At 34.0% G+C, this 26,278-nt stretch overlaps 1 protein-coding gene and 1 pseudogene across 2 annotated transcripts; one reads left to right on the forward strand and one right to left on the reverse strand.

Annotated features, from left to right (window-relative positions):
* The first annotated feature begins 3,804 nt into the window (after positions 1-3,804).
* LOC149796245 (zinc finger protein 862-like) lies at positions 3,805-6,572 on the forward strand. Its single transcript, XM_089964223.1, has 4 exons — positions 3,805-4,621; positions 4,852-5,312; positions 5,481-5,599; positions 6,447-6,572. The coding sequence occupies exons 1-4, from the start codon at positions 3,805-3,807 to the stop codon at positions 6,457-6,459; spliced, it is 1,410 nt and encodes a 469-aa protein (XP_089820349.1). The 3' UTR covers positions 6,460-6,572.
* Positions 6,573-9,601: 3,029 nt separating this feature from the next.
* On the reverse strand, positions 9,602-20,007 carry LOC149796246 (arylsulfatase I-like; annotated as a pseudogene). The gene is made up of 5 exons (XR_016422510.1): positions 19,271-20,007; positions 16,350-16,489; positions 12,726-12,896; positions 10,171-10,316; positions 9,602-9,621 (listed from the first exon to the last, which is right to left on the reverse strand). The product of XR_016422510.1 is annotated as an arylsulfatase I-like (transcript).
* Positions 20,008-26,278: the final 6,271 nt, after the last annotated feature.

The raw sequence follows: 26,278 nt of genomic DNA on the forward strand, positions 1-26,278 counted from the left end.
ATGCCAATAACAATAAACTGATGTTTTGGAGGAGAACATGTTGGTTTGGTATAATTTAGGACATTCAACTTAATTTTGTGTACAAATGAGTGCTTGTGCACCGAGTCAACAATACCCCAACTCTTCTTTAAGGATGTATATTGCTAACAGTCAAGAGCTAGTTACTTTGAATGTATCCCCTGAGAAGGTGGGATATGGGTCCAACTCATGACTGCAGTTATCACTGTCTTTATACGAAATTGGCATGTTTCTCGTTACTCCTCCAACATCTCAACTTTCGAGATATTTACTTTTGTAGCAGACATATTTAAACACGTCAGCTAAGCTTGCCGTTTGTTTCAAGCTCAACTGTTTCCTCAAAATACAATGCTGACCCATAAAACCAAAAGATAAATTAAGGGACATAAATTAGGACGGAAGTTGCAGGATAAATAATGAGAAAAAATAACATAAAGTAATTGTTCTACATGGAAACTAGAAAGCATATTTTCGGAACGAAGGACTCTTACATATTGATGTGATGACCTTACCTCAACAGCTGCAATATGAGCTCCGAGACTAGATACATATTAGGATTCCACTATGCTTCTATTCAATCCAACACGAACATAACATAAGTGATTATGACAATTGTTTCTTTGAAAGAAATACATGTATCTGATGGTTCACCTCGAGCCTTTTATAGATACAACGTCCAACGTTAATCGCTGTCATTTTAAGCTAATCCTTGAAATTACTGGCCTATTTCATTACAAGTAAGTTGTGATGGGAAACTTATGGCAATAATTATCTTTAAGCTTAAACTCTGGTGATCTTATATTTAAATATCAATCTATGTTACTTTCATAAAATTGCAAAAGGTGTATCTCTCACCATCTTGTCTTCATGACCACCACCAGTTGGTAAGACAAACAGGTAAAACCTTAGGAATATGAATAAGATTAATCCAACCAATGCCACACTTGAAATTACTAGACGTTTATTCCTTAACTATTGAACTGATGTTTTTTTGCTCACTCCCAGATTCAATAAAAGGTGAAAGAAAATGTTCTATCTTAAAAAGTAAAATAGAGGCTAAGATAACGCAAGTACATACGCGTTGTTTCATTGGAGAAATGAAATTATATATTCTTCCTGATGAAATTAGAACTAACTGTGGTGATTTACGTACTTATTTACATTCTAACCACTTCTGATATGATCCACTATAAGATACCATAGTGAACACTGTAGGACAGATGAACTGGTTCAAAACACACACACACACACACACACACACACACACACACACACATATATATATATATATATATATATATATATATATATATATATATATATATATATATATATATATATATATATATATATATATATATATATGCAGCGATTATAAATATCATTTACGGATCTTCTGTTCATACAGCTATTGTTAAATTCCGCTTATTTGACTTGTTCAAACCATTCATTATAAATACAAAATCATATTACTTTAGCGGCCGTTATCAATGTAAATATATTATCGATTGTCGGGGAAGAATTTGTTCTAAGCTGAGGAAACACCATTTGTTAAACTTTATAACAATCAAATTTCCTGAAATTAGACGCAGTTTGTAGCAGCTGTCGGATTCACTGCTTATAATGATAATTGATCACATTTTCTGAGTGAAGTTGAAAAGTACGGCATGCCAACAGAAGAGATGGACTCAGATTTTTACACATTGTGGGTGTCATAGGCCTCCGACCACACTCACTTCTCACTGAGGTTGACCAAAATCAAGAAGATATCCTGAAAAAGGACCACGTTCGGTGGAGCCTTTCACAGCTGACTTGGTTTTAATGTAACAAACTACGTTAATAAATATGAACTTACTTCAAAGCGTACGAAATTTTATAGATTACCACAATCACCCGCTCTGCATGCAGAGAGAAAAGACCATAATATAGAAAGTCACTTAACTGCATACTTGCTGGTCAAACCATGATGAAATGGTCAGGATTCTAGTTTAAAAAGGTGACTTCGTATGTGCCGAAAGTTACAAAAGGTCGTTCAGTTATTGTAACAAATGTACAATAATGAACGGTCTTACATAACAAAGTAGGAAAATAAATGTAGTCCGAGGTCAATACTGCCATCATAAATGTATAAATACAGTTTCGCTTGGAAACCGCGATATAGCTATAAATCAAATAAACAGACAACATAATCCTAATCTATATTCCAAATCCTTACTATTAAATTGTGTTATGAACAATCACACACACAGGAGATGAATGTTGCTTCAAGCATATGTTTCCAGTTTCTCCCACCCATATCTCAGTTACAAGACAAATAAATTTACAAAATTGTCATAGTCTTGTTTAAAGCGATCTTCTTTAGTACTCAGTTCATTAATCTCCATATTTTTGTGACAAAGGATAATTACATTGCATGTCCTTGTCCATACTGTTAGACCGTATTAAATCCCGGCCATGTATTTGACATCATGATGTATGAAATCATTAAGCTGTGCATTAGGATGCTCGTGTAATTTCTGTATTTTTTTCTTCAATTTAGTTTCATTTTCCTTGTCCTAGTGATTTCAATTAATACCATATCTTTTATTTTTTGAATTTGCACAACTATCTGATTATATATCAGCATGTTGCGTCATTATTTTACAAAAGGAACTTTGTAAACTACATTTTTTAATCAAAATTATGTGAACTTGTTCATGTGTGAACTTGTTGGAAATAAACTGAAAAACTGAAGGGATTAGTAAATCTACAGTAGAGAGGAATCTTGTGAGACAGATGAATCATACATATATATATATATATACTTGAGTGAAGCACATTAACAAAACCTGATTGGAATCGATATTTACCGCTATGCCAATGATTCCATTTACGTGAATATGATATAGCGATGATAAAATCGTTGATGACTTCATACTTGCGAAGTATCAATTTTATTTTTGGACCTTTGATTTTATACAGTTATATGTAAACATGCATGATTATGGGAAAAGAATACATTGGCTCTGTATTCTAAAGCGATCACCGTTACGGATCACTGCCATCTCACCTCTGTCTGAGTGGGTTTGAATCTCGGGCTCGGCCAATGTAAGTGAGAAAGCTTACCAGTAGCTTATCGTGGGTCGGTGGTTCTTCCCGGGGTTTTTCTGGGTTCTTCCTCCACCAGTTATACTGGCCGCCATGTATACCCTATCTTGTAAATGGCGTTAAACCCAACAACAACACCAATAGGAAGAAGCACTTACTAATACATTGTCTTACAAGTCTATATTGTTTCTGTTATCGGATTTTGATGTGTAGATGTGTATTAATTGCTAAAGCTGGCTGAATTCAGTTTTGGAACAGGAAAAACATTGTGCGTGATTTTCGAATCTCTAACTTTCTAAGGAGAAACAGTGACAATTAAGTAAAGAAAAAGGTTGATGCTAGTTGACCAGATGCTAGCATAAAGGTTTCGTTGTTTGATATTGTGGTTGTTTGACAAACTGCAAATGTTTACCAATATGTCATCATATTGGTCATGTCTACGTCACGTATTGGAATAAAGCCATATAATAATTCAGCCTTCCCGAAAGCCGTCGGTCCGTCGGACATGACCGACAAATTTTTACCCGGACCGACAGTTTGTTAGTCGGCATCGGACCGACTGTCCGGCAGTTTTCTCACTCTGCACCGCTCGAGTAGTCGTTCTTGAATCTAGTTTGTTAAACAGATTTTCATTGGTTACAAGCTTTTGAGCGATCCAATCGCTACGCCTGTTATAAAGAGTTATGCGGCTCACCTGTCATGGCATCGTTGAAATATTACGACGGAGCGAAACCAAGGAAAAAAAGAAAACTATCTTATGAAGAATTGAAAGAAAAGAAAAAGGATTATGAAAAACATAGGGTTGAAAGAACCTTTAATGATAAATGGAAAGAAAACAGAGACTGGTTAATATTTGATGAAATAAAGCAAGTTATGCAGTGTGCCATGTGTCTCAGTTTCTACGGCGAGAAAGCGAGGTCTGATGAAAATTTGCGAAACACAAACGCGTTTATCGTCGGATGTACAAATTTTAGAATGTCAACAATAAATGATCATGAACTTTCCAAGTCCCACAAAAAAGCATCAGAGTTTGTTTCAGGCAGACAGAAAACTGCTCAGGAAAAACTAGGGTCAGAAGCCGGCAAAGCACTTAGGCAAATAAAGGCAGCTGAAAAAAGTAGATTAGTGCATTTGTTCAGAAATGCACACGCAGTAGCCAAAAATAATCGTCCACTATCAGATTATACATGGCTGCGTGAAATTGACAAAGCTAAACAATTAGACATAGGCAGTACATATATTAATGACAAAGCAGCTGCAGATTTCATACACAGTATAGCACAGACAGAGAAGCAAAAAACTGTCAATCTTATAGAGTATAATCCATTTTTTGCCTTTATGATGGATGGAAGTACAGATATCTCAGGAAATGAAGAGGAGACCATATACATAAGAACTGCAATGAAAGGTGTTGTTAAAGAAAGGTTCCTGAACATCAGCACTCCAAACTCAACAAAGTCTCTGGATCTCTTTGAGAATGTTATGCAGGTCTTCAAGGAGAACAACATCAATGAAAGTATGATTCATTATAAAAGTTTAACAAATTCTGTAAATTTGATTAAATAAGATCAGATTTTTTTTAATTCTACAAAGCAATGATTAAATTTGGTAAAGTGATAATTATTAATAGGTACATTAAAAAACTATTCCAAGAATAAATTAAATTCCTTTATTTGATTAAAGTTAAGATAAATGTTTTTTTTTGTACAGATTATTATTATAAAAGTTAGTTTTTTGTGTTTATAGAAAAACTAATCGCTATGGGTAGTGATGGAGCCTCCAATATGACAGGAAAACAGTTAGGCTTATCAACGTTGTTGAGGGAACGAGTAAACCCAGAGCTGGTCAATGTGCACTGTCTTTGTCATCGCCTTGAGTTTGCCTTCAGAGATGTTGTTAAGAAAGTAAAACTATATGAAAAACTTATGACACTCCTTATTGGACTCTATTATTTCTACAAGAAAAGTTACAAAAACAAAAAAGGGCTTAAAACATCCATTGAAGCTATGGGAAAAGGTGTATATCCAACGAAAGTCACTGGTACAAGATGGCTGCCTCATTTATTCAGAGCTATTTTTGCATTCTTGAAGACCTACAGAGCACTGGAAGCTCACTTGTCAACAGCAAGCAATGGCAATGTCAAAGCCGAAGGTCTTCTGAAGCTGATGATCGACAAACAGTTGATGATTTTTGTATTGTTTCTACAAGTAAGTGTCATTCTTAGCATATTAAGAAAAATCATTCAATTAAAATATGTTTCGATTCTGGACTGATAATAAAATTATCCTCTGCTTTGTTGCAGTACACTGTTCCTTTATGATAATTATAGCCAAAAAAATTGTAAATTGTTGTAAAACTGTGTCTGTTCTTTTTAGGATGCCTTGGAGCCATCAATGAGACTTTCACTGAAGTTGCAGAAACCAGAAATGACATTATCAGACAGTTTATGTTGGGTGGAGTCTACTATTGAGCTACTGTCAGAAAAAAAAGAGAAGTATGTATAGCATATTTGGTGAAAGTGCTTCTGTAGAATGTGAATGTAGTGTTCTGTTTATAAACTGTCAGATATTTGATCACCTTTACACATATAAAAATTTTAATTGCTGAAAATTGTTAGAAATTTAAGAATATTCCTTAACCTGAAGTTTGCAGTCTGTCAAGAGTACCATTTGCATGAATATTTTTTAGGACCTGTGAGGCTGTGAATCAGCTTGTTGTTTCTGGAAAATTTGAAGGAATTGCTTTGAAAGGGGTTACTTCAGCAATGAAATATGCAGCTGAAATTTTGCAAGGTTTCTGTGATGCCATCAAGGAGAGATTCCAGACTGAAGCCAAAAATGTTGTAAATGCTACAAAAATTATCAGTTTCGGAAGTTGCCCTCTGGCGGGAAGCTCAGAACTTAAAGGTCTATTTTTGCTGCAGTTGAAAATTTCTACAGTTGACAATGTCTTGCACAGTTTGTATAGCTGTTCAGTTTTGTTGTTACTTGCATGTGTTTGCCTTTCTACAGTTGGCAGTGTCTTGCACATATGGTTTATAGCTGTTCAGTTTTGTTGTTTTTTGCATGTGTTTGCCTTTGATGCTGCTTTATTGGTTGTCACCGTTGTGACAAAATTCAGTTTGTGTTTGCATTTTTGCTTGCTTTATTTTTGTTTCTGTTTCATTTTGTCACACAATTGACAGATTTATGAACATGATCATGTTATGAAGAACTGCTCTACACTATCGCAACAACATGGTTCTTTTGTGTTAACCACTTATTGAAATGGAGTGAAGGAATGTACAGGTATAAAATATGTGGGTTCACATATGTAAGAACTGTTTTTATTTTCTTTTAAAGATTATGGAAATGAAGATGTGAAACTGGTTTACCACCATTTCCAAAAGAGCCTGTCACAAGTGGTTCCTGGCATTTCTGCAGACAGTTTGGTCAATGAATGGAACCTTCTAAAGAAACTGGTTAAAAGAAAGTAAGTAATGCTGTTCTAAGTATAATTAAGGATTGTAATAACAATAATTCATCCTTATCGTTTTGAATCAAGGAAGCTGAGTTAAAAGAATAAGATGTTTTTTCTCATTTATTAGTTTATCAGGCTTACATAATATTTAGATCTTGAATTTTCCACTTTATCAATCAGTGTTTATTTATCTTTTAATTACTCTTTGTATTACAGTGATAAAAGGTTTGTTTCAACTATTCCAGGTTTGGTGATATTACATCTCTTCCATGGAGTACTGTGTTCAGGCAGACTACAGATCTCAGCGAGATAATGCTGCTAATTGACCTGATGCTGACTATACCATCAACCAGTGTAACCTGCGAGACAGCATTTTCTCAGCTGAAGCTGTTAAAAACTTGTAGACGATCTCGTTTGGGAACTTCCCTATTGAATGACCTGATGATGGTGAAGCTTGAATCCCCAGAAATTGCTGAATTCAACCCTGAAAGTGCTATTGACATTTGGCTGGTAAGCATTATATGTTCAACTATAAATTGCAAAGTACTAAAAGCAAATAAAAGTATGTAAAAATGTGCAGAATAATTGACATTATACAAACTGATGCAGTTTTCTTTTTAAAGGACAGGAAACCATCAAAGAAACACACATGTTGAATATTTTGTAAATTTCTGTGTTTGAACATTTAGTTTTTGGATTTGGATTAAATTTTGTGGCAGGTGCATTTGAAAAATGCTCATGTTCCTAATGGTTCTGTAAATTTCAACAATTTCAGGCAGAGTCTGTGATGGAAAGAAAACTTACATACAAGAGAAAGAACAAGAAGGAAACAGTCTCAGAACCTCAAACATCACAGGAAGTTATCACACTGTCTGACACTGAACAAGTCTTTGAGGCTACTGATGACTCCATCAGGGAACCAATTGATACACAACCATCGACATCACATGTAACAGTTGTTGTTGAAACATCAGTTCCCTCTGGGTCTGTCATGGAAGACCAAGACTTAACCCAGCCTCAAATTGCCAAAGTGGCTGAAACGGTTTCAGCTATTGATAGTGTATATATGTCACTCGAGGTGGAAATAAATAAGCTATGCGATGATGATGATATTAACTTGGACATTGAGGAAGAATGTTTAGACTATCAAGATGAACTTGACAATTTTGATAAACTGATCATGTTTACAACAGACTATCAGTGAATTTGACTTAACTTTACTTGATTAACATGTGTTATTTACACTTAGAAAATAGAAAACAAAACACGTTACAAAATACCTCAATTTTGTTATATTTTGTCGGTCTGACAGATTTTTTTTCGGTCTGACAGATTTTCAGGTTTTGTCAGACCGAATGTCTGACACTTTTTTTAAGCTTTCGGGAAGTCTGCAGCCTACTCAGAAAGGGCAACTGTTTTGTTAACTGAGAATCTATTCATATTCCTCAAATTGCCCTTCTTTTGTCTTTTGTATTAGCGAGAAAATATAATGATTGATGTATTTGTTCTGTTGTTGTCATTACAATATATGCCACTATTCATTAACAGCTGGACAACATCGTTAATGAACGCTCTTCATTACATCAGTCAGTGTAACAATGAAACGTGTTCATTTGAAAATGAGTTCAGAAGAAATTTGAGTTTTTTTATTCAGTAAAAATAATATCTCAGTAGAGAATGAAATGAAAACCACAGACCATTGGGCAATTAATCTTATTATCTCAATATAGTAATGCCGTAAAAACTATAAAAACCCAGTTAGTTTTATTCTAAAAAGCAAACGTCATTGACTCCATGAAAAATATTCAAAGGACAAAGAAAGGATCCATCCCAGGTCATGGTTGACCCTTGACGTATTTGCATCAAAAGGAGCAGGAAATTTTCTTTTGGTATGTGGGACAATCACATAACTGTACCAATTGAGATGTTGCAAAATTATGCTACCGCAGCAATTCAGGAGGAAAATCCAACGTTTCAGGGCTCAAGAGGATGGGTTGATAGCTTTTTCAAGTGAAATGGACTTGTGCTGAGATGCAGAACTACAGTATCTCAAAAACTACCTCGAGACCTTGAGGATAACACATTATATCCTGGAAAATATGTTGTCTTTATAAATATAAAAATATTTTTTTGATACAGATTGCTTTGTTGCTCTCTCTCTCTCTCTCTCTCTCTCTCTCTCTCTCTTAAATACATTTGCCATTTTTTTCTACTGGCGTCAGCACAAGTATCAGTAGATTCATACTGTTGTTAAGCTAATGGGCTTGTCATACACATTTTTAACACCCCATGAGGAGCCTCATTTCCCTATGCAGAGCCTCCTTAATTTGATCTAAAACTGGTCGTCAATCCAGTATTTGCTGGAAAAGACCAAGTTAAAGGTGAGGCGCATTTAATTAGCATGTATATTACATCTGCATAGCCATGTGGCCTACTGATAATGGATCTCATAATTACTACCAAAAGGATTTATTTATTCAGGTTTTAATTGCCAATGGAATATAATAGAGCCCTTGTAGTGTTTACATAAGGAATAATACAACTGACAGGTAAAGATTATTCTTTCTCTTTCTCTCTCTCTCTCTCTCTCTCTCTCAACAACAATTCGATTCTTGATTTGAGACCAAAATGAGACCAGACTTGTACATAAGTCTTGTACGTTAGGTTGTCGAGTGTCGTGTGCTCAGTAGACCTTCACCAGGTATGATCCCTGTATTTTTTTGTACATGGTCATTACCACAAAATGATAATTATTTCTTTTACATACAAAATTTCATACATTGAAATTAATTTTAAAAAATTTGTGTTCGAAAAATTACCAAATATACGGTATATATATATATATATATATATATATATATATATATATATATATATATATATATATATATATATATATATATATATACATAGAGAGAGAGAGAGAGAGATCTATGCGCGCAGGTATGTATTGAAGTCTGTTTTAGATTAACTATAACTCTATTCACACAAGAGTACTGTCCTGCACAATTACCACAATGTGAATTGTTTTCTGGTGTTATGCATGTGCTCCAAATTCTGTGTGAATGTGAGTAAATATACATATATAACCTGCTTGCCTCGGCACTGGTAGCAAAGCTAAGGGAGATAACTTTTCATGGCTAACTTCAGTGCTTCAAAAGAAAACTATTCCGCAGCACAATTCAATGGCATAAAATATTAAGAAACTAATACAGTATTTACAAATTGTATAAGCTATTTTCCATAGATGGCGGTGTAGTATTCACTTAAAAACAACCCATTACAGAGTGAAACCTGGATTTATAGATGGATTTAGGCCTTCAATGAGCTGCTTGGTAAGGGACACAACTTTTTACAACTCATGATGTTACCATTTGCTATCTTGAGTAATCCCAAGCAGAATCCACTCATCAAGCAGCTGAGAGAAAGTTACATCTGGTGAGAGAAGTAGTTTGAGACAGGATATTTCACAGGTAAAGTTCACTGAACTACACTCAACGGCACCATCCACCAGCAGAAGTAAAATTTGGTAAATACACTTTGTATGTGTAATATGGACGAATAGGATATCAGCCATTGCCTTAAGTGACACACTTACATACTTACTTTTTATATTGAAAAGTTGATATTCTAATTCTCCTATGTCATGAAAGGTAGTATGATTCCTAAAGTGTTTCATGTGGTTGTTGGGTACCGGGTGCCAGCCATTATGGATCCCAGGTTTGCCCTCTATCAGCTTGTAGTCTCCCACCCTGAATGATGTAACCAGAGTGAAATCTTGAGCAATCAGTAAAAAACATAATCAAAATACAAAAACAACTTCACCTAATGATTTAGAACATGACAGTAAATATGTTGAAATAATACTAAACCAATAAAATAAACATTGGTGCTTCAAATTACCATAAAATAAAAAACAGCTTGAAAACCAGCATGATGATGGTCCTCATGATTTTTGTTGTCTTTTTGGTTTCTGCTGTTAGAGTTATTGAGGGTGACTGAAAAATGAAAGCCCAAAGTCAGGACTGTACAAGTTATCTGAATTAAGCCATGCATTAAACTGATGTTTACATTTTACAGTATTTATTCATGAAATACCTAAAATAAAAAGAGTTTTCTTGGGGAAAAAAATGTTCAGTGACCATTCAGAACGTCTGACTTTTACATCTGAGACTAGCTGAATCATATAACTCTTCAACCCTGCTGGAACCGAACTGATTTAGAAAGATATCAGAGTAACAGGACATGAACATCTAATTCTCCATGTAGTTGTTGTTGTTGTTGTGGGGTTTGACACCATTTTTCAGCAAATGATCAGCTATACATGACAGCCAGTATTAATGGTCGAGGAAGAACCCGGGAAAACCCCAGAAAGAACCACCAACCAACGATAAGCTACTGGCAAGCTTTCTCACATACCCACATTGGTCGAATCCGAGACTCGAACCCACACAGACAGAAGTGAGATGGCAGTGATCCATAACAGAGAGTGGTTTAGCCCACTCGGGGCTCCCCTCCATGTAGTAAATTGTCTGACATGCTGATTTCTTCAAAATTCTACCAATTCTCAATCACTGTGTAATTTAGCACTTAATGTTTTTATTAAAAAACAATAGGTGAGACCATGCGGTGCTTACTTTCTACTATAGCATGCTGGTATGACTGATTGTAACAATAAAAATCTATGAAATATACAGACTCCATGCACACATAAACAGTATAAACACCACAGAAATAGTGGTTCATAAACTTTGGCAAGCAGATCAGTTCTGACGGTCTTAAACCCAAATGGCCAAAATGTGCCTTTTGTCCTAGGTCTTATTTAAAACTCAGTTCCAAAATCAGCAGCAACAACAACTACCTACAAGAACAGCCTTAGTTTTTAAATACCTGCATGGCCAATCGGAAATAGCAAGGATGCATGATGAATATTCTAGCTAAGTGATAATGAGTTCTATTATGTAAATAAGTTTTGTTTGGTGAAGAATACATCTCTAGAGGGGGCCCCCAGTGATCAAATGGTCTAAAGCACTCTCCATCGCGGATCACTGCCATCTCACTTCTGCCTGTGTAGGTTCGAGTCTCGGGCTCGGCCAAAGTGGATATGTGAGAAAGCTTGCTGGAAGCTTCTCGTTGGTCGGTGGTTCTTTCCAGGGTTTTCCCGGGTTCTTCCTCCACCATTAATACTGACTGCCATGTATAGCCTATTTTGTGCTGAAAAATGGCGTTGAACCCTATGACAACAACAACAACATCTCTAGAACATGCAGAGTTAGCATCATACCAAGCATATGAAGAATTTAGGAGTCCAGTTCTGTGCATTTCATATCTTATAAATATAGTCAATCCTGTTTACAATGACATTTATTAGAACATAATTCAGAACACAAATTCATCGAAACAAACTTACTCGATCATAAATTTTTGGTCTTTATGATAGAAATATTAAGTTTTCACTGTGACTGGAATTTCCCAATAAGTAACATTTCTATTTTAAAAAATCTAAATAGCAAAATATGTGCGAGATTAAAATATGATAATATTACATATACAGCATAGATATATGTACCATATCTACTTGCTTATAAGTCAAGTGATACTGTAAACGATAAAGATCTTGGTCTGCAGTAGCATAATGTATGCACAGATTAGGGTCTATTTTGTCTGTTCTACTGATCACTCGTAACATACTGTACAACACCAGATCTGCTGGCACATTATGCAATTGCAGGTCTGGTCTGTGCAGTTTGCAATTGGACTCAACTTGTAAGCGACTATATATGGTACCTGACTAACGTCTCTCTTGTACACATAATGGTTTAACAATAATAAAACAAGAACAATAACATGTATAAATTAAAGGCATGATCTTTATAATGACAGGCAAGTTAGTACAATAAAATGTCTGGAAACGAGCTTGATTATTACAAAAGCCGTAAAATGTAGCAAATTAATGTTTTTAAAAGCCATCACTCATGACTGATATTATATATATATATATATATATATATATATATATATATATATATATAAACAACATACAACACACCTTTATAGAAAATTCATTCTTCACTGACATTAGAAATTAACTTTCACAAATATTCTTTCAATGTTCGATATTTATCTCAACATCAAAGAAAGGAAAATTAATAAATTCTCACCTAATTGCTGCATTTTTCATTATTTCATCAATATTGTAAACAAAGTTAGATCGTTTAGATTGCGCTCCAGACTGTATTGTTGGCCATAGGTCTATGCCATCCAGACCAGGATCTTGAACAGAAAGGTAAATATGAGTCAAGTTCTGGTTGTAAAACATTCCTCAAACACATCTAGGTAAAAGTTGAGCAGAAAAGATGTTACAATATAACATTATAATGATGATGTTCCTTTTATTATTATTACATTACACTGATGTGTTATTGTATTATTACAAAGAAACTAATGAAATATGGCACAGTAGCACCACATGTTTTGTAAAAATGTCAAATAAAACAAAGTCATAATGTTGTAACCTTCCAAATCTAGTTCAAGCCATATTGCATTACATCATTGTGGTTTTATTGATAAAATTAGTCATTTTTATCTTGAGATACAATATAATCTAACATCTGCACTCATTTCATTTCAAATTAAATTTATGAAATGAGTTGAATACATTTTATCTTTTTCTCTCCAATGCTAAAAATAAGTTATTCACCTGGTACATTTCATTGAAAAAAGCAAAATTTTCTGTTTAATACATGTTTACCTGATCATCAAATTCAATAATTCACTTGTGTCTATGTCTAAGAACTTGCTAGTTAGAGAACACTAATTATCTCTTTCATATTAGATTATTAATTACTTTATATTAACATAATGCTACACAATTAATATTCCATTCAACATCTTAAGTTAATTATGCTTTAGGATTTTTCTGACTCCCAATGTTTTTAAGTTGTAAACAACATCAACCATTTATGGTAAATATTTTAAATGGACTATAATGATGTTATAGTTGAAACCTCCCACGGCATGTGTGTTTTGATGAAATATGATGGACTTTTACTATAGGTGCAGACTAGGTATGCATACAACATCATCAACATTTGAAGTGGTTCCTGATAAAATGTGTACCTCTCTCACAATCCTTTTTTTAAGAGATGTTGATACCTAACTGCACTGTAATTCTGCCAGTCAATTGATAAGTGAGATAAAAGGAAAACAAATTTAAAGGACCACTATTCTTACCTAGTACATTACACTATCAAAACTAACTTGGTGCCTGCTGAGTTCAGTATATTTCACTGATTGTAGCCCTCTAAACTATACCTGTGTTAATCTTGTTCCTTTCACAAAAAAAGGTTTTGTGTTGTAAAGATGCTGATTTGAATTTTGTTGTTGTTGTTGTTGTTGTGGGGTTTAATGCCATTTTTCAGTACACAATAGGCTATACATTGCGGCCAGTACTATAGGTGGAGGAAGAACCCGAGAAAACCATGGAAAGAACCACCGACCCACGAGAAGCTAATGGCAAGATTTCTCACATACCCACATTGTCCGATTCCAAGACTCAAACCCACAAAGCCAGAGGTGAGATGGCAGTGATCCGTAATGGAGAGCGCTTTAGACCATTTGGCGCTCAGGGTCCCAAATTTTTTGTGAATGGTTGTTTTGTCTCAGTATCAACATGCACAAATGTTCTTTATAGTATTTAGGGGCCATCCATTTAGTACATATGCATGGAGGAGGGTAAACCAAATGCATACGTTTGGATATGGGGTGGTGTACTGATAATGTACATCTGCATAGGAAATGGGGGGATCGATAATAATTTGTCTAACACAAAGCCTGTTTGTGTGGTTCAGTCGGCATATGATTTTTATTGGACACTAGACAAACGTTTAAAAATTACAAAGCTTATTTCTTTGATTCAGCCAGATATTTAGCATTGGTGCACTATCGGTTTTATTAATCACAATAATATTATTAATCCTTGATCATTTTTGGTTGGATTAAATATAGGCCATTCTATAGAATTCGGAGGGCGGGTTTGAAACGTACGTACGCAAAGGGTCAAGCTTCGCCAAATTTTTTCGTACATACTAAATGATGCCAGTATGACATACAGAAAGTGGTCCTACTGTCTTCACAGACAAATAATTGTTTACAGGACTTTTAAATTCGTGGTTTGCAGATATAACTAAAATACCACACCACCCCTCAAAATGATTAGCCCAGATTATTGTAAATTCACATTATGTATTCAAAAAATCAGTTTGGGAACATTAAACTAATGTTGATGCTGGTTCTAACACACTGATGTGATTTTTGCAAAGAGGTGATAAAAGATATTTGTAAATTATAACAGATATAGATATATAAATAGTATACTTGTCATAATTTCATATGTAGACCTTGCAATCCTAAAGGGACCTTCTCGGTGAGGCAGTCAATATTTTTCCTTAACATAGGCCACTTTTCATTAATGTGTGACATAATATCATGTACTGCTATTGCCAATTTGGAAAACATTTAAAACTTTCAAAAGTGTGATCTGAGATTGATTACAGCGACAGTAGACATTGTGTTAAAAAAAATGTTTGAGATACACTTAAACCATAGTTTCCTCCAATACATTTTTACAAACGGCACTAACAAACCCCACTGAGCTCGATGGTTTCTTGCTATCTCCCAACTTGATATAATCCTTTTTGGATTTTCTTTTTCAATTTCACATGGCAATTTCAATCATCTTTCCATGAGACATACTCAGATTTATACATGTCCAATAAATGTAACTGCTGCCATTCCTGCTTTTCTCCCCAGGATTCTGAATATTCCATTTTTTCTTTTGTTTTGAACTTTTTCAGAAACTTACCAACAATTTCTTCTTGAATATGTATCACATGTTGGATGCCAATTCTATAAGCAACAGCTTGATCATGCAGACATTTTCCATGAGAAAATAAATGCAGTGTAAAGTTAGTATGGTTCACTGACAAATTCTGTTGAATCTATTATAAAAACACAGACTCGAACCAAACACAGACAAGCCACTATTGGGAATTTACCAAAACAATCACACTTCTATATTTTTTTCTTTCATTCTGTAAGCTCACATTTTAAGGGTCATTTTCATGTGGTCAAACTGAATGGGTTGGCAGGTCTACATATGAACTGTATACTTGTCATACGTTAATATGAATTTTATAACTCTGAAACTGTCAGGATTTTGTATACTTGTCAAACTTCATACGAATTGTACATTTGTCATAATATTTATAAACTGTATACTTGTCCTTCTTTCATATGAATCTTGTACTACTTTCATATTAGTTTCATATGTATACTTGTCATAATTTAATTTGAATTGTATACTTATCATTTCATTGGAATTGCATACTAGTCTTACTTTCAGCTGAACTGTATACTTATCAAACTTTTACATGAATTGTTGCATACCTGTCATACTTTCAAGGCAATAACCACTTTTATTTTCACCTTTTATTATCCGACAAATGTCATTATGCCACAACAACAACTACAAAACAATTCTAAACAAACTCAGTGGTGTCAAAGGAAAAAACACTAACTGTGCATCCACTGAAAAGTACCAGCTTCAGATAAAAAGGAAATGTATACACGTAAACCTCTCACACAAATACACACAAAGTCCAAAGGGATACGAGTTCTAATCATGTGAGTTAAAATAGGGAAAAAATGCATGAGAGATAATATATTAAACGCTGTGGCAAGTCATCAAACATATATACTCATATAACAAACTAGAATCAACTCACTCTGTATTGACATATTTTGTCTTTTTGAGTAATGTCTTGCTGTAAATAAATGATGCTCCTTTCGTACCACCTTCCCAGAGAGTGTTCTTTGATCCTCTGAGAGGCCAATTATTAGCACCATGGTTTACGGGTCCTCCATTCTAAAAGACATATCAATATTATTCCCAAATACAGTCATGCTTCGATAACTCCAATTTAAACCACTACATACCATTCATCATGTAAAGTCACAAGCTGGTTAAAACAATCACACTACCAAATTCCAGTATCAGTGAAGTATTGTAGTTCATAAATGCACATTAAAAACAGGAGACCGAAGCAGAATTACGTGCACCTAAATTAGTTTACATAATTAACTAAATACTCCAATTAACAGATGTCAGTAGCATGGCTATAGAACTAATTGTTCAACAATTAAAAAATGTCATCAAAAATAAATTTATTGTCTTTCATGACAAATACATAATTGTCTGTTTCTTTTACATAGAAAAGAAACACCTATTCCTCAAACCTGTATCAATCTGCCTGTCCTACTTATATTTTTTAATAGTTTACCTGCACCACTGTGATTTTTAATATTACTGCCCGGAAACATTTTCTTTAAATTCCAGCTTAATGAATCGAATGTTTTCAATGTAAAAAGGTCACACATCATTGCTTCAACTCAGTTATGTGCATCTCCTCAAAATCCGACACTCCGATTTACAGAATCAGGATAGAAATAGTCCCATCTGCACAAAATCACAGCGAATATAACAAACTCATTTTTAGGCCATTTTATAAATGGCCAAATATTTGTATAATTTTTTTATAAACTTCTGGCTGGCACTTTACTTTTGTATTCTTCCAATTTTCATTTCACTTCATGCAACTCCACCAATCTGAAAAAATGTCAATTGCTTCCCTTCAATGCCCACATATGTTCCACTGGTTTATACGGGAAGCATTAAATAAGCAATTTTTTGAAATGATCAAATAGCATTTTCATGAAAAAGAAAATTTAAAACTGGAAAAAAATGCTAAGATATGTAATTATTTTTGCAGATTCAGTCAGTCTCCAAAGTCTTGCCGAAATGATCCATATTCAAATTTTTCGTGCTTCATTCATACAAAATAAAGAGAACACGTAGCTGTAAACAAGTCTCTTGCTGTGATGGCAGTCTATGTCATTTGCAATTAGATTCAACTTAAAAGCAAGTATCTCTGGTAATTAAAATGAACTTCGATAAAATCTTATGCACACTGATCTGCTTGCCACTATAAAGATAAGCAGTTTTAGTAGGTGCTGCCACTGAACAAATAAAAGCTGTAAGTGTCAGGTTTGAAATTTATTACAAAAGCAAAGCTTACAAATGAAGAGGAGCCCTAGGTGGCTGAGTGGTTTAAAGTTCTTGCCATTAATGATCACAGACATCTCACATCTGTCCATGTTGGTTCAAGTCTCAAGCTTGGCCAATGTGGATATGTGAGAAAGCTTGCCAGTAACTTAAAGTGGAAAAGTGATTCCTACTGAGGTTTTCCCTGGTTTTTCCTCCACCACTTATAGCCTATCTTCTACTAAGAAATGGCGTTAACCCCAAAAGAACAGCAAGGAATGACCAACATTTCTGAAGGAAAGAGAGGAAAGAACCCCTTACAGATATAAACTGAGTTAAAGACAAATCATCATTTGTTTCCCAGTGAAAAGAAACCATGTTTTGCACAAAATGCCTAAGCAACCTAGCAAAGGACTCCTCAATTCATCTCTCTTCTGGCCTTCCACATATTCTACATCTGTAACTTATATGTATTTTGGTATTATTTGATAAAATGATGTAACAATTTGATGTGCCTCAATTAAATACTTATAGCAGCACAGCATGCCATTGATTGCTAAATGATTAGTCATGATTCACTTCAAACAAATGGTTTTGCAGTGATCTCCAAAACTCAAACAAATAAAAATAAAAATAAAGTCAAATTCTGGTCCTGGAAAACTTAAAGTTTTTCAATGTTTTACTGTTAATTATGCTAGCAATTTTTTAAAAATCTTTAACAGAATTGTACATTTTCATTTTCCAAGCATAACTGTAATTTTATTGAGAGATGGTTTTCGCACTTTGTTCCTTATCTTAATGATGTTAACTAAGTATAATTTCTCTAATTATGGACTTGAAAATCTAAAATCCTTTAACTTGATTACATAGTCACCTGATCCTTATTGTTCTTACGTATTTTTTGCGGGTACAAAATCTTAACGATATATTTTTCTATGTATGTATGGGGTTTAATAGAACATCAGCACGATACTGGCTATATGGTGACTTTTAATGATAAGTTCTACAAAGGTAAAAGATATAAAATTACAACAACAACAAAATTTAAAAAGATGATGGATGGATGGATGATGTATACATGTACGATCATATCTATAATGATATGAGTAAACAACTTATCCTCTACTGTACATCACTTATTTGAGATTTGGGTTATATGAACTAACCCCTCTGGGAGCTGCAGTGACTTGGTGGTTAGTGTACTGGACTCAAAACAAAAAGGGTGCCAGTTTGAATCCTAGCATCATATCGGCCTAGGTCAACTATCATTCTGAGTCCTTGAGCAAGGCACTTTACTTCAATTGCCTCAGAACTAAATAACCTACTTGTGTTGATATGCTGTAGAACACCAAGTCAAACCAAGCCAAACTAACCTATCCATCGATCGATGGATCAAAAAATATTTCTTGAGCCTCAGAAACCCAACACTGACACTGCCTGAAAGGTGGGCATGTATAGATCAAATTTATGGCAAACTGTAGCTTTCTAGCATGTTATATCATTTGTTCTGATACACATAGATAGGTGGCCAGTCACTAATTAACACAAGTGACCCGTAACAACCCCTTTTCCCCAATGTGTGGGTATAGCAAGAGATAGACTCACATCTGAGGTAAAAATTAGTAGCAGATTGTCCATATATCCACGCTGAGTCAAAGCATTTGTGATGTTACCTATCGACTCATCTAATGCAGACACCATACCTGCAAAATAATATGAAACTGTCATGTCAGTTTTTCTCCCTCATAATTGTTAATCTAATGCATATCTTTTCTATTGTTAATAAATGATGTATACTTCCTTTATCTTACTAATGCTTGTAAATAAAGTCGTAATTCGGAATGATTTAATTATAAATGATTACAAACTGATATTAAAAATCCAAGCCTAGGGTTTATCCAATAATTTCAATGACAATGGTTTGGGACAGATTAAAGTGATCAGGCTATTTCCTTGATTTTTACCTACTGTAATCCAAAATACCTGTACTGTGCACTTCAAAAATTATTATCTGGGTAAATTTCATGATGCTAAAATACAGTTACAAAAGGACACCAACAAGATCACAATAAAGTATATGTTATATCCCTTTCTCTACATAGGGGCTCTTCATCAGAACATGCATTCTTTTATCACTAATAGAGTCGCAATGAATAAAACACATGTACGATCCATGTATTACTCATAATGTTAAACCCACAAAGGTGAATGGTAACAAAACAGGAATGCACTGTGGTAAGTTCATTCATGCAAATGGTTAGCTCCCAAAAGGTATTCTGGGACAATGAGGTCATGCATGCATTTTAAAATGAATAATTTTAGTGCAAGTTTAACCAAAAAGTAAGGGGAGGTGCTTACTTAGTCATGTGATGGTATTATACTGAATATAGTATGATATAAGACACATCGCCTGTGGGTAAAAACATTCAGTCAACTTGACTTGTACTACTCACCCAGCCTTAAATCTCTAATCCACTATGAACTGATTAAAATCAATGTTGGAAAATCAAAGGAATGGCAACAAAAACATCTACAGTGATCCCTCGCTATAATGTGCTTCAATATAAGACAGTCCTCTTCATTAGGTGAGTATGGTCACTTATCTCCATGGTCACTTATCTCCATTGAGTTAGCATTACTACTGTGCATAAAATATTTCATTATATCGTGACATTGCCTACAAAGCTGTCCACTTTATGACTTCCACGAACAGCATTATATTAAGGGAAAACTGTAATTGCAATATATTTCTAATCCACTTCTGTCCAGTGCCAAAGGATTCAAGGTGGGTTTTATTCATCAATAATTTTTTTTAAGGATTCAAGGGGGGTTTTATTCATCCTCCAGTTTCTAAAAGGACTCAATGAGGCTTAATTAATCATCAAGTTTCTAAGGATTCAAGGAAGCTTAATTAATCAATAAGTTTCTAAGGATTCAAGGAGGGTTTTATATATGTATCATCCAAATTCTTAGGATTCAAGAAGGGTTTTATATACGTATCATCAAAATTCTAAGGATTCAAGGAGGCTTAATTAATCATCAAGTTTCTAAGCATTCAAGGAGGGTTTTATTTGTCATCCAAATTCTAAGGATTCAAGGAATGTTTTATATACGTATCATCCAAATTCTAAGGATTCAAGGAGGGTTTTATTTATCAACCAGTTCAAAGAACTTAAACCAGATAAAAGTAGAATAAATCACCCTTTGCAAAAACAATTAAAATTGGTTAATATCAATAATAAATAGCATGAATACAAGCCTGGAGTGAAACACAAAGGATCCCTTTGCTGTCATCAATTGCTGGAATTCAAATGATACATGCTTAGATAGATACATGTTACAACCCTCACCTTTGTTCACATAATCATTAATATAAACACCAACAACTTCATTACAGCAATAAGTGGCTGTCATGCAATTGTGTATATTTATTGTTTACATATATTTGGAATAAAATGTACTCAGGTTAAGTTTCTGAGTACAGTGTAACTTGCGGGAACTTTATCTATGTCGTACATAATTTTGATGTAGTAAGTTCGGTTCACTCCATGCTGCACAATTAAAGTGCTTACGATGGGAAAACCTTTGTATCTTGAGCAACACAGAAAGTGTAATTAAAGGCTCATGGTAGATTTTAACTTCACATTACAAAATGTCTTGTCAAGTGAATGGTCCACGTTACGGTGCAATATCTCCAGCTATAGAGGTACATGAATTCTAAAATTGTATTTTTTCTATCTGTATTATAGGATAGAATTGTTTGATTCGAACATTTATTCTAGATTTTAGGTAGTTCTGACTTGTGTCATATAATGCAATGTTATTAGTTTTATCATAGTCTGTTTGTAAGTTCACCAGTAAGTAACTGAACAGAAGGATTGTATTCACATTAATGTTGCATGTATTAAGGGTTGAGAGAATGTTACTTCAAGTTCTGTAAGATTCTTGTCAGATACTGGTTCGCATATGAACCTGATTATTATGATAACCTTATACAGTGGTCCTGATATGATTTTTATCAAATAATCAACTCCAGTTATGTGCCTGCATCATGTACGTCACTCCATGTTATACACGACCTTGTCACAGATATTACACAGATGTAAATGTTATATTTTCAGCTGGAAGGAATGAAGGGCTGAAGGAGTGATAGTGACAGAGTTATGCTGTATCTTTGTTGCATTTACACCATACACTATCAAATGTTTTCATCGATGTTCAATATCAATATGTGTGTTGGGACCGATATGGTATTTTCATTGATGTTCAATGTCAATATGTGTGTTGGAACCGATATGGAAATGTCATGATGTTCAACATCGATATGTTGTGTTAAGACCGATATGGAATTTTAATTGATGTTTAATATCAATATATGTGTTAAGACCGATATTGATATATGCATCACAGAACGTTCCAGTGTAACTACAGCCTACTTTTTAAGAAAGAGTCATCTTAATAATATGTATCAAATAATAATACCAGGATACAACAAAGACGGTCATCATATTGGCTTTAATTCAAACGTACATGCAGGTCTTAAAATCAAAGGTGATATATTCTATTTTTATTTGCTGACATTTCTAAAGCTTTTAACATCACTCATCATGACAAAAGATGATAATCAGTTTTTGAAGGTAATATGTAGATTTTTAAAATTTAAAGTTTTAAGTCGAAATATTGTACCCCAAATCACGTGGTAAAATTGAGTAATACAATGTATTAAAATTTTACCGAAGAGTGGCGTTAGAAATATTGTTCAGTGCTAGATTTTAGTTTATATAACTACTACAGTAAAATGGTTATTTCTTTATGTCTGACTCTACTTGACAGCTAATTGCATGACAACATATTTTCATATTTTGAATTTACTTGACATGTCTAATTGTATCATACAAATTGATTGACACAAAAAATTAGTAGAGTGTACATTCATTTGTCATGTCTAATGGTATCATGTAAAGTGTATGACACGACATTGGTATGGTTTAAATTTACATGCCCTGTCCAATTGTATGTCACAAAATGACATAGAAATGCAGTGAATGATATCTGGATGGGGGTCAATTTACTAACATGTCTAATTGTAGGACTCAACATGACATAGAAATACAATGAATGATATAGATGGGGTGGGGATTCGGTCAAACAACAATATTCATAAAGCTGTAATGTTTGTTTTCACCGACAAGCGAATACATTTGGCCCTTTTAAGGAAATTTGACGACCCATTTAAAACTGATTAAAAGCAGAACATCTTTGATCTGCGCTTGGGGCAATATCATATACTATTGTTACAGAAATGGTCCAAAATAACTGACAAATGAATCATGTATGAGATTTAAACATCTGTCCAAGTTTTGGTTGCGAAATTCGTCATACAATCAGTTTCGTTCAACTGCACACTATTTGTATTCCATTCAGTAATATTAGGAAATGAGCAACACTAAAATCATCAATGTTGCACAAACTTTATTTTTATAATAGGATTTCAACCTGATATTTAGTACCGAAATTCTAATGAATAGTTATATCAATATTGATTAATTGGTTGTATTGTATTGAACGGAGCTTTAATAATCTTTATGACGAAACGTGCTTGTTAAAATCTGGAGTAGGTTTTGTTCAATTTAGTCTGCTTTTACTATGTTACAGTGGAACTTGTGTCAAACAAACAAACCGTCATATTATATCAGTGTAACCATGGGATGTTTGCAGTTTTGTAGTTAGCAAATTTGTCTGAGTAAACCAATCTAGAAACCAATTTCTTACTATATAGTGAATGTGGTAACAACTACAAATCAGTCCAGAGTGATGTGATTGATAGAAGTAGTAGTAGTAGCAGTAGCATTAGTAGTATTATTAAATTGAATGGTACGTCAAAATAATGCTGTCTATATGGTACCTCTAAAAGGTATAGTTCTATAAAGGAAGCTTAAATAAGTGCACAAAAGCTTTAGGAAGCGAAAGCTTTCTAAATATAAATAAACATAAGATAATTAAAGTTGTTACTATTCTTGAAAAGGTATAGAAAATAAATGATAAAGGTAGAAAATGAAAAATTCTGAAAACGTTGGGTAGCAGACAGTTTTGTATTCTCTCAGTTGTATGAATGGCTTATTTATCCAAGCTCTTTTTGAAGAAAGACTTACATTTTCTGCCCTACCGGACGTGTATGCGTATATAACATTCTAAATTACAGAGAGCTAAGAAAACAATTTGGTTTAAATGCAGTTTGAAGGCAGTTCAATTACCACTGTGTGGATTTGAAAGGGGATGGGGCTAAAAGTCAGGGGATATAACCATGAAGGGTGCTGTCGAACAATAACAATTAAACTCAACAGATTCCTTAACAATATTAGGGTGCACATATGCATGTCTCCCGTTGTGTGTAAAGCGTTATCCGTCAGAATTTGTTCTTTATAACCCTTTCTCCTGGATCAAGAATAACTATCTCACAATGGCATTTCTGATACAAATTACCTTTTCATATAAATTATGCTTATCAGTCATCAAATAGCACAGCTCCTGCCAAGAAAGAAAAAGAAAAACCCACCAAAAATCAAATGGCTTTCCATATCAAGCGATTAAACAGAATTTGACAAACGTAGCAGAAATCATTTTTGCTATAAAGATCTTCAGAAATGTACAAATGATGGTTGTACGCATTGAAATGTGACCGCCGTTTCAAAATAGAGAGATAAAGAGGAATAAAGTCACTTTATTCATGCCATTTTAGGGCGCTAGGCTAACAGTATAAAACATATACATTTTTATCTCATTCACATTTGGCTGTTAAACGTTTCAAACTCGCAATTGACATAGGGCCACTTATTGTAAAGCAGCATATGAAAGTGTGTGTGTGTGTGTGTGTGTGTGTGCGTGTGTGTGATTTGGATGTTTAACTTAGCTTTAGCAATTTTTCAATAATATCGCTACGATGTCTGCAGCGTAGCAGTTTATAATGATGTCTAACAATGAGTTATCGTGCCGCAGCATCATGTCTCACCCAGTCACATTATCCTGGTACCAGGCCTACTAGTACTAACACTTATCTCTGTATACTGAGCGTCAAGAGAGGCAGCTGCTAGTACTATTTTGCTAGTCTTTGTTATGACTCAGCCGGGGTTTGAATCCGCGACCTCCCGCATCCAAGGTGGACGCTTACCACTAAGATCACTGTCTTGTATAAATGTTAATTTAGAAAGATTAAGGCCTTCAAAGATTATCAAGTGGAAACTACATTCGCAATGGACTGGACATTTTCTGAGGAATAGACGGACATGAGTAAGACGATATGCCCCTTCGATAAATATGAATAAGGCATATTATTTTGAATCCTTCGGATACTAACTTTATTACGATCATAACCGTGTTTACAATAACATATTCTCAACTAATATTTTAGTAATTGCCGACACTGTTGAGACAAGTTTGTGATAAAGGTTCTATTTGGAAACTGTAAACCTAAAATCCTATTTAAATAATTTCTGCTACATTTGTTTAACATTGTTATTTCGAGGTTTCTATTAAGTATTTACTACCTGGGAAGTCCCTCCGATTGTAATATAATTCATTGTCATTGAAGTAATTTCAAAAGATAATAATTTTCTAGCATATTAGTTATGATTATAATGTCACTTATTAGCATAAATGCAAAACTCTGATGTAAACTTGTATGTCCAGTTGCTTCATTATTAATTATATTAAGTTTTCTCCTCATGTATTTCAAGTCACTTCTCGTCAAAAGGTGCAAAATATTTAATATAAATCTAAATATTGTGATATGATTGCAATAATAAAAATATTGTTCATCAGGTACAGATATGACACATTCAGATAACTGTTTCATATTTAAAAGTATATTATTTTCACTAATTACAGGACTACCTTTCCTTATTATGTGCCCGGATGAAATACCGAAAGCAAGACGTTTCTCTCCATATCTGCCAAATTGGTTGATTCTGCCAAACATTAATACCCAACCGTACACTATCTGTTCAAAGAGTCATCCCTTTCAAATAGTGCAGTTATCAAAAATATGAAACGGTATGTATTTGTCTCATTGACTGTATACACATTTCACATCCCTGGTAATGGTATTTCGACATTTCATTCCAACTACTTTTTCTGCTGCACATAAGAGATGTATTTCGAATCAACTTAGTAATTTTGAACACTATATCTTATCGTTTCTTTCACAATCCACTTTTAACCTTGCTAGAACATTTTTATATTGTTACGTTTCTCATCTGTACCATTTTGTTTACTTGCTTACGAGCTGTTAATTTTTTTTCACTCTGATTGTATGATTAGCTTACAGATCAAGAATGTCTATTCAGTACCATTACCTGTCACACCTGCTGAAGTCTACATGCACACTGACCATGAAATTTCAACATATTCATCTTTCTTCATTTTGCTATGTATTTATTTTTGCTGTCTTTTGAATATTTAATGTTATAATGATTTTACTATATTGTCATAAAATAATTAAAACGTAATATCTTTCTTCGATTTTCACCAAAGCATTGATTTTCCCATTCATTCTTATTGTTGTTAAAGAAACTTTTTTATCTTTGTTTCAGGCATCTTCTTTTGTAATATAACGAT

The sequence above is a fragment of the Sinohyriopsis cumingii genome, chromosome 7, assembly GCF_028554795.1.
Source record: "Sinohyriopsis cumingii isolate HCF-2022 chromosome 7, ASM2855479v2, whole genome shotgun sequence".
Lineage (NCBI taxonomy): Eukaryota > Metazoa > Mollusca > Bivalvia > Unionida > Unionidae > Sinohyriopsis > Sinohyriopsis cumingii.

Coding starts and splice junctions, on each gene's coding strand:
- LOC149796245 (XM_089964223.1), top strand. CDS start 3,805: ATGGCATCGTTGAAATATTACGACGGAGCGAAACCAAGGAAAAAAAGA. Junction 4,622..4,851: donor GGAGAACAACATCAATGAAA/GTATGATTCATT, acceptor TTGTGTTTATAG/AAAAACTAATCGCTATGGGT. Junction 5,313..5,480: donor TTTTTGTATTGTTTCTACAA/GTAAGTGTCATT, acceptor TGTTCTTTTTAG/GATGCCTTGGAGCCATCAAT.